This window comes from Meles meles, chromosome 9 (assembly GCF_922984935.1).
Source record: "Meles meles chromosome 9, mMelMel3.1 paternal haplotype, whole genome shotgun sequence".
Lineage (NCBI taxonomy): Eukaryota > Metazoa > Chordata > Mammalia > Carnivora > Mustelidae > Meles > Meles meles.
The window spans coordinates 14,115,810-14,124,951 of NC_060074.1; the positions used below are offsets into that span (position 1 = coordinate 14,115,810).

Here is a 9,142-nt window from a genome sequence, read left to right on the forward strand (position 1 = left end):
TCAGTCTGGTCCTGTTGTTTCGCTCTTTCTTCAAGGGGCAGAGACTATGGTGTAGGCCGTCTGCCCAGGACACTCCCAGGACACGAGTCCCCAGAGAGGCTGGGTCCTGTAGATGCCTTTCTTCTTCCAAGAGGAACGGAGGGGAGGACTGCAGCGCGACTGTTGGACCAGCAGGCTCTAGCCGACATCAGCGTGAGTGTAAACATCCGGGAGCCTGGTCCAAAGCTTGCTCCCAGTAGGCTCCCATGTACAGTTGCATAAGTGCTTACTCTGTACAATGGGAACAGCAAAGGGACAAGTGAGAGCTGAAACCCAGTCTGTGGTTCACTCACCATGCCCTGCATCATTCTTCCAAAGGATGGGGTGCCCATTTCTAATTCCTACAAAGGTACTAAAAGGAAATTTCAGTTACCTACACACCGCTTCTGGCGCCAGATGTGCAGAGTCTTTTTCCACATCAATCAGTCTCCAGCTCAAAGGACACCGACTGGGTGCCCCGTCGTTCAGTTCTGACCCTGCCTGGAGTTTGCACAGCCCCCACAGGTGAAGGGCGCGGTCCCGCAAGACTGCCCCCACTTCAGACACCGGTCACAAGTCCCAGGTTGTCACCGATACGTAGAGGGTTCCCACAACCCCTTCCTCAGCTTTGATAATTCCCTAGAATGGCTCATATACCTCAGAAAGTCATTTACTTGCTATAATTGATTTATTGCAAAGGATGTTTTTAAAGATTTTATTGTTTTTTATCTTTTTTTTTTTTTAAAGATTTTATCTATTTGAAAGAGAGGGGGAGTGAGCGATCAGAGGGAGGGGCAGAGGGAGAGGGAGAAGCAGACTTCCCCACTGAGCAGGGAGGCCGGCATGGGGCTCAATCCCAGGACCCTGAGACCATGACCTGAGCCAAAGGCAGATGCTTAACCAACTGAGCCACCCTGGTGCCCCAAAGATTTTATTATTAAGCAATCCCTACACGCAACACGGGGCTCGAACTTACAACCCCAAGATTAAGAGTTGCGCACTCTACCAACTGAGCCAGCCAGATGCCCCTTACAGAGGATATGTTAAAGGATACGACTGAACAGCCGCGTGAAAGGATACATAGGCCAAGGTCCAGAGGAGTCCCAAATGCAGGCGCTTCTGTCTCCATGGAGGTGAGGGTGTGTGCCCCCCTCCCTGCACATGGATGTGTTCACCAACCCAGCAGCAAGCCAAACTCATTTGGTTCAGGTTTTATGGAGGCTTCATCACATAGGCATTGATCGATAAAAGCATTGATTAAAGCAAGCTAGCCTGTTCTCCATCCTCTGAGGTTGGCAGTATTGGGCTGAAAGTTCCAACCCTCTAATAACACGGTGGGTTCCCCTGGTAACCAGCACCCCCTCCTAAGGTGCTTTTGAAAATCACCTCATTAACACAATCTCAGGTGGGGTTGAAAAGGGTTGTGTTAATGAAAAGCAAAAGCCACTCTTTCCACATTTATGCTCCAGAAATTACAATGGTTTGAGGAGCTCCGTGCCAGAGACTGGGGATAAAGACCAAATACGTATTTTATTATGTCAAAATATTACAGGCTCTGAGTGGGTAGCCACGTCCCCACTCTGCCATCTTCTCTTAGGAGGACTCTCCATGGTTGTCCCAGCCCATGGGGAAAGGTGAAGACTGACATGGCTGTGGTCGTCTGCTTGAGAAACTTCTGGGAAGTTAGCAAATGATGCACCAGTGAATAAAGCTGGCTTTGATTTAAACTAAACAGTATTTGTAGCAATAGCAACCTATCGAAGTTAAAAATTGCTTCACTTTGATCCAACTCTGTAGATCATGATTTAGCATCAAAAAAGGGGACAATCAGAAAGTGTATTCTGTTTCTCTTTCCTCCTCTGGCATTAGACCCAGCAGGATTAAAGGAAAGGCTGAAGCTGAGCATCTCAGCACCAGCTCCATTCTAAGACTCCCTCTTCTGCTCCATGTGGAATCCACACAAAGCCCATTCTAAGCCATGCTGTTTTGGTCAACATACTCTGCCTTTGAGGTTTTTTTCTTCCTTGTTTCCTGCACATCGTGGTCCTTTTCCTTAATTTTTCACCTTTAGGAGATGGAGTTGATTGGCAAAGCCAAGAGAAAGAAAAGAACCAGGACAGACAAGTCCAAGGCGCCCAAGGGTAGGAGAGAAGGAAAGGCCCACAGGGAAGCAGAGGCTACTGTCGGTAAGGAAGGTGCCCTTGACAAGCGACCCGGAAAAAGACACCTAATGGGGGCTGGGAGGTGTCACAGAGAATTGGCATGAATCCAGCGGGACGAACCACCTGCTTTGAGTCTTTTGGACTATGTCTGGTTAAGACGCTGTTGCAGCCTTACTTCATGTAGGTATCTTAGGAGAGAGGAAACCAGGCTTGCCTAGAGACTTGTGATCAAGAGAGGAAATAATAACAGCCCCTAGTTACTGAATACCCACCGTATTAAGAGCCCCGCACATGCAACATCATAAAATCCTCAAAACATTGCCCTTGAAGTAAGCATTATTTTTATTTTTTTAAAGATTTTATTTATTTATTTGACAGACAGAGATCACAAGTAGGCAGAGAGGCAGGCAGAGAGGAGGAAGCAGGCTCCCTGCTGAGCAGAGAGCCCGATGCGGGGCTCGATCCCAGGACCCTGGGATCATGACCTGAGCTGAAGGCAGAGGCTTTGACCCACTGAGCCACCCAGGCGCCCCGGTAAGCAAGTGGTTGAGGTTTGAGAGACATACGGTTGCTTGCATTAGATCAAACAGACTGAACAGGAATTGGTGGACCCAGACTCGGACCCTGACATTTGATTCCAAGTACATGATCTTACCATGTCTCTGTGAACTGATAATTATCATCATTCGAGAACGGGGCATTTGGGAAGGGGAAGGATGAAAGGAGCTCTAAATGATCACCCCAGCTGCTGTTTTTCTTCTTGGTTCCCTGTGTTGCACCTTCCAAGGAATGTAGAATCTCATGCTTCTGAAGACTTTCTTTAGCTTAAAACTTAACGCCCGTTCTTTCCTGGCCACATGATTTAGAAGACCCTCCAGACAAATGAAAGGCTGTCAGAAAGGAAGGGATTGGATTGTCTCCTGGGCCCAATCTATTTTTGAGATTTGCTTTTTAAAGTCTTGCTGACCTTACGTTGTTGTAGCCCATGACTTGGGTTGCATTGGTAGGACTGGGGAAAGGAAATACTTGTGGTCCCCAGAGATGAACTGAGGAAGAGTTCTGAGAGTATGGAAGGCTTAAACGTTGCCAGGTTTCAAAACCACAACTTCAAGCCAGACTCTTGAGGCTTGACTTTCCATGTGTGTCTGTAGTTTTCCCCTCTGGAGAGTCTCGCTTCTACCATAGATCAGGGTGAAACAGACCTTCTTTAGTAGGAAGACTACTGAATGACAGTTGATCCAAACAGGATAAGGCGGTTTCTCAAAGGGTGGTCTGTGGATGGCCCTTCTCAAAACACTTGGAGTGAACATTAATATGCAGATTCCTGCGGAGTGGGGCCAGGAACCTATAGCCCAGGCGATTCCATTGCACGCCGAGGTGTAAAAGCTACTGGAAAACAGGCAGAGGTGACATTTAATTAGCTACAACTCTGTTCCCCACTGTTCTTCTCCAGGAAAGTCTAAGGAAGCAAAAGCCGAAAAGAAATCAGAGTTAATTCCCAAACAAAGAAAACCAAGAGCCAAAAGGAAAAGTACACAGAAGGAAAGGCATCTGGAAGCAGCAGAGCTGAGTGGGCCTGATGTCATTAACTCTGAGGAAACAGAAGATACTACTGATAGAGGTTTCTCCCCTGCAGAGTCTCTGGTAGAGGACCCTTGGCTCTCCCACGAGTATGATGCTCAGGAGAGCCAAGTGTCCATAGACAGAAGATCATCACCCGCCCAGACCGCACCTGCCCACAGGGGATCTCAAGAAGAACGAAGTTACGAGGACCCTTCCAAAGTAAGGTCCAATAGTCTCACCTGGGCCAGAGAGATTTCTGTTCTCACTGGTACCACCGCAGAGGTGGGGGAAACGGCCCTGAACCACGTTGCAGGTTCCTGAAACAGTGCTACTCACCATGGTTTTAGTTGTTCTACTTTGATACCGTCCGACCCTTTAAGAAAAGACACAGCATGGCAAAGCCCCTCTGAAATGATGTGTTCTGTGAGGTTTCCAAGATGCCACAGCATTTACGCATCCCGTAAGGAGAGGAAGTTGGCCCAGACCTCACAAAGGTGGACTTTGACCATCAGAGCCAAGTACATTCCCTCTTTTTTTTTTAAATTATTATTATTAGAGAGCATGAGCAGAGAGAGGGAGAAGCAGACTCCCTGCTGAGCAGAGAGACTGACATGGGGCTCGATCCCAGGACCCTGAGATCATGACCTGAGCCGAAGGCAGCCTCTTAAGCAACTGAGCCATCCAGGCGCGCCCCCCCCCCCCAAACATGTATCCTTGACTTGGCCTGACTGGGAGCTCATGTTTTGTTTACCTCCCAAAGGCTACAGAAATTCCTCCTTTCCTAATCTGCTTTTCTGTGGCACATAGCCGGGCCACAAGCAGCTCGTACACACGTATTTGTCTGTCTTTACAAGGTGCTGCAGCATATAAGTTATTTTGTTCCAGGAGACTTGATTCTCATGTCAAGTATTTAAGAGAAAAACTGAGTGTAAGGAAAATTACCCTTGAAAATCTCTGCAATGAATATTTTTTTAAGATTTTATTTATTTATTTGTCAGAGAGAGAGAGCGCGCAGGCAGGCAGAGCAGCAGAGGCAGGGGGAGAAGCTCCCTGCCAAGCAAGAAGCTTAATGTGGGACCTGATCCCAGGACGCTGGGATCATGACTCGAGCCGAGGGCAGCCACTTAACCGACTGAGCCACCCAGGCATCCCTCTACAATGAATTTTCTTTTTTTTAAGATTTTATGTATTTATTTGACAGACAGAGATCACAAGTAGGCAGAGAGGCAGGCAGAGAGAGAGGAAGGGAAGCAGGCTCCCTGCTGAGCAGAGAGCCCGATGCGGGGCTCGATCCCAGGACGCTGGGATCATGACCTGAGCCGAAGGCAGCGGCTTTAACCCACTGAGCCCCCCAGGCGCCCCTACAATGAATTTTTTAAAATACCACGCAGGTATATCTCTCAGTAAGACCAACACAACCAAATTTTCTTCTGCTGTTGGAATAAATCATTTTTCCCCCCACTGGGATGAAGATGCTGAACTGCGTTTAGAGGTTTTATTGTAGGGGAGAAAAAAGAGTATCTTTGAACGCCGCAATTATACTCACGGCTAAACTGCTATGCTTAACCCCACATAAGTTACAGGTGCATATGGTACAATTCTGCTGAATCTCATTTAATCTTTTTTTTTCTCTCATTTAATTTTTATGGCCACACGTGTGCGCCAGATGTGATTATCCCCATTTCTCCGACCTTGAAACTGAGGCTTTAGAGATAAGCAGCCCAGTTGCCAGAAGTTACACAACCATCATGCTGTAGAGCCGAGACTTACATCCAGGTCCTTTGACTCTATAAGTAGGGCTCTTGTCAGTTTTAAATTATTGTGGTTTTTATTTTATTGCCCATGGTCAACTAGAAAGGATTTCAGAAAGATTTTTCCTTTATCGTTCCCAATCCTCCCAGCTGCGCAGACTATGGACTTCTGCTCTACACTGCAGGTGGAAATTTTAAGCTGTGGGCAGAACTTTCCTGAGTCTGCTAGAGAATCAGAATTTCTTAGATGTATTATCAACCCAAAGTACTCTGCTGCTCTGCAAAGACTAATAAGCCACTTAGTTCCACCCCAAGCAGGATACACAGAGCTCCCATGGAAGAGTTACAGTCAAAGTTTCCCTCCTGGGCTCGTTTCTGACAGTGCAGAGGGTGTTAGGGAGAAAAGGAAAGTGAAGACATCCTTCATATAAGCTGGGAAAACCTTCCGTTTAAAAAGTGGGTTTGCCTGGGACTCAACGTGAGTCTAATAAATTTACATCTAAGACCACCCCGGTAAGATCGCCTTTATCTAGAACCTGGGCTTCCCAGTCCTGGCTTCTCTAGGATCACCGGAGAAGCTTCTAGAAACCCCCGAGGCCCCCACCCAAGTATTCTCGTCGAATTGGTCTGGGAGGGGCCTTGGCCTCAAGTCAGGTTTAAAAGCTCCTCATGTGATTATAAAGTGCAGCGAGGGTGGAAAACTCCAGACGACCATGTGCCAGACGTTATTTTGGCACTTGCCCTATTTTAGTTGACCCCGGTAACAGCCCCAAGAGGAAGACAATATCGGGGAAATTGAGACCGCGAAATCCTGAAACGAGTACGAGGCCTGAACCCAGGCCATTCAGACCGCCCGGCCCCAGGCAGAGGCCGTGGTCCGTGCGGAAACCACTGGAGAGCTGGGGAGGAGGGCGGACCTCGGGGACAGGCTCTGCCTCTCACCAGAACATTCTGGTTCCTCAGGCCCTCCTCGCCAGGAGGGAGCGAGAGGGAGCTTCCCGGGACAGGCTGCGCGCGGAGAGGGCTGCGATGAGACACTCGGAGGTGGAGAGGAAGAGAAGGGAGCAGGAGGAGCAGCAGCGGCTCCTGGAGGAGCAGCTGGAGAGAGCAGAGAAGATGAAGGAGGAGCTGGAGCTGGAGCAGCGCGCCCGCGCGGAGGAGAAGCGGTGGGTCCCGCAGGCGGCGGCTGCCGGCAGGTGATGGGGGGCAGCGGGGAAAGGCCAGGTCGACCTCCAGCAGCGCCAGGGGTGGTTCTGAGGCTCGGGCCCAGGAGGCAGACAGCACGGCCCGTTCTCTGTTCCCTGTCGGAAGGTACGGGGTGGTTCCGGGCGTGAGGGAGCCTCCAGGTTCACGTTCATGGGGTGTTCTTGGAAGGGCTCTGCGACCCAGCCCAGCAGACCTTTGCTGAGTCCCTGTGGCTGTCTGCCTTGTTCTGGGTTCTTTTCATAGGCCTAGACTCATTTCATTTACTCTTTCCAACAACCCTGGGAGGCCTCCCGAGTTCTGCGGTTCATCTCGTAACAGTGGAAAATGAAGCTTTGGGAACGTAGTGCCCCTGCCCCAGAGCACAGAGGTGCGCGAGGAAACCTGCGGCTTCTAGCTCCAGGCCAGTTGCCTTCTTGCTTCTGCTCTCTGCTCGGCTTCCCTTGGACACCCAGTGTCCCCTGAGTGGCATGTCCCCCGTGGCCCATAGCCGCAAAGCCTCCCCCCGGGGCACTGCCCATGGGCTCGTCTCACAAGGCTGCCCCAGTGTTGGCCATTTCCCTGACCATCCCGTGGCTCTTTCCTCAGGCTGAGGAAACAGAGACTCGAAGAAGAACAGCAGCGGCGGGAGGAGGAGGAGAGGAAGCAGCAACTCCAGTTGCAGGTGGCCCGGGAGAGAGTCCGGCGGCAGCAGGAGGAGTTCCGGAGGAAACTTCGAGAACTGCAGAGAAGAAAGCAGGAGGAGGAAGCCGAGCGGGCGGGTGAGGAAGGGCTCCCAGAGCCGCCTGCACCTCCTATGTGGGGCGGAAGTATTTTTATCCCACTGTGGGTGTTCACTTGACTCTCCCGGAGTTACTCCTACCCTAAGCCTTGGTGCGGGAAGCAGTCTAAACGCATAAGCTCTTCTTTCTGAAGGGATGAGTATGGGTGACCGCAGTGAGCCGAGACAGAGGATCAAAATAAACGCAGACTCACTTGGAAAGGACTCTTGGCCCCACTCCCAATTCAGTCACCTCCTGAACTGGGATCCTGCCCCTCCCATGGCCCTTCCAGCATTGCCCAGCGGCTGCCTACATGGGAGCTGGAGCCCCGCCCGCCGAGGGAAGCAAACATCTGGGTGGCTTCAGGGCAGCTTTTCGGGTGCGGACCTGCAGGATCTCCGTGGCTTCACTTGTGAGGCTCGGCAGGTGTCAGCAGGTGACCCGCTTTAGGCTGGTCAGGTCAGCCGAGCAAGCACGAAATTTCTCCAGACCCGGATCTGACGCCTCTCCCCAGCTACCTGCTTTTTCCCATGAGTACCTCAGGCTCTGAAAAAGTCTCTGCCAAGGTTTTGTACTAATTGCCCAGTGCGCTGCACATAGTAAGTACGCGCTGGATAAAGGACTCTTAAATGTGTACACTGACCCCAACTTGATCCCCACAGAGGAGCTGGCAGCTGGCAGGGAGGCCGGCCTAGTATCTCCTGGCGGGTCCTTGGGAATCAGACTTGGGAGTTAGGTCCGAGAACTTTCTCCGGTAACAAGACCCCTGTCGAGCCTACCCCTCGCCCGCTTTCTGTTCTGCAGAGGCTGAGAAGCAAAGGCAGAAGGAATTGGAAATGCAGTTAGCAGAGGAGGAAAAACGCCTGCTGGAAATGGCTGAAGAAGAACGGCTGCAGTACCAGCGGAGGAAACAGGAAGCCGAGGAGAAGGCTCGGCTCGAAGTGGAGGAGCGAAGGCAACGGGAAGAGGAGGCAGCACGGCTGGCTCTGGAGGAAGCCATGACGCGGGCACAGGAGGAAGCCAGGTGGGGGATATTCGGGCAACAGTTGCCACGGGGGGGGGGGGGGGGGGTCATTTCAAGGGCTTGATTCCAAATTTGCACTGCCTCTGGACAAGGGAAGTTCTCCCACTCTCCATTAAGTGTGGTTTGGAAGAACTAAAAACCTGAGATTCTTTTGCTCTCGGTACCATTTTTTCCTCCCCTACCCCCCAAATGTTGCCCCTCAAATTCCTCCTATCAGGGAGATCATGTAATTGTCTCTGATTGACTTATTTCGTTCAGCATGATACCCTCTAGTTCCATCCATGTCGTCGCAAATCCAAGATTTTTCTTTTGATGGCTGCATAGTATTCCATTGTAGATATATACCACATCTTTATCCATTCATGTGTTCGTGGACATCTAGGTTCTTTCCATAGTTTGACTATTGCGGACATTGCTGCTTTAAACATTAGGGTACACGTGCCCCTTCAGATCACTACACTTGTATCTTTGGGGTAAATACCCAGTACTGCGATTGCTGGGTTGTAGGGTAGCTGTTTTCGACTTTTTGAGGAACCTCCATACTGTTTTCCAGAGTGGCTGTACCAGCTTGCATACCCACCAACAGTGTAGGAGGGCTCTATAAGGGCAATTTCTAAGATGCTTAATCATATCTGGACTGTGGGTGGCTTGTCTCCTTAG

The 9,142-nt window shown here is 50.4% G+C and overlaps 1 protein-coding gene across 1 annotated transcript in view; it reads left to right on the top strand.

Annotated features, from left to right (window-relative positions):
* Window positions 1–9,142, top strand: part of KIAA2012 (KIAA2012 ortholog) — a 102,903-nt gene that overhangs the window by 90,166 nt on the left and 3,595 nt on the right. Inside the window, 6 exon segments of the mRNA XM_046019424.1 lie at window positions 36–192; window positions 2,090–2,204; window positions 3,634–3,962; window positions 6,458–6,660; window positions 7,286–7,458; window positions 8,263–8,482. Coding sequence (XP_045875380.1) covers window positions 36–192; window positions 2,090–2,204; window positions 3,634–3,962; window positions 6,458–6,660; window positions 7,286–7,458; window positions 8,263–8,482 — 1,197 coding nt within the window.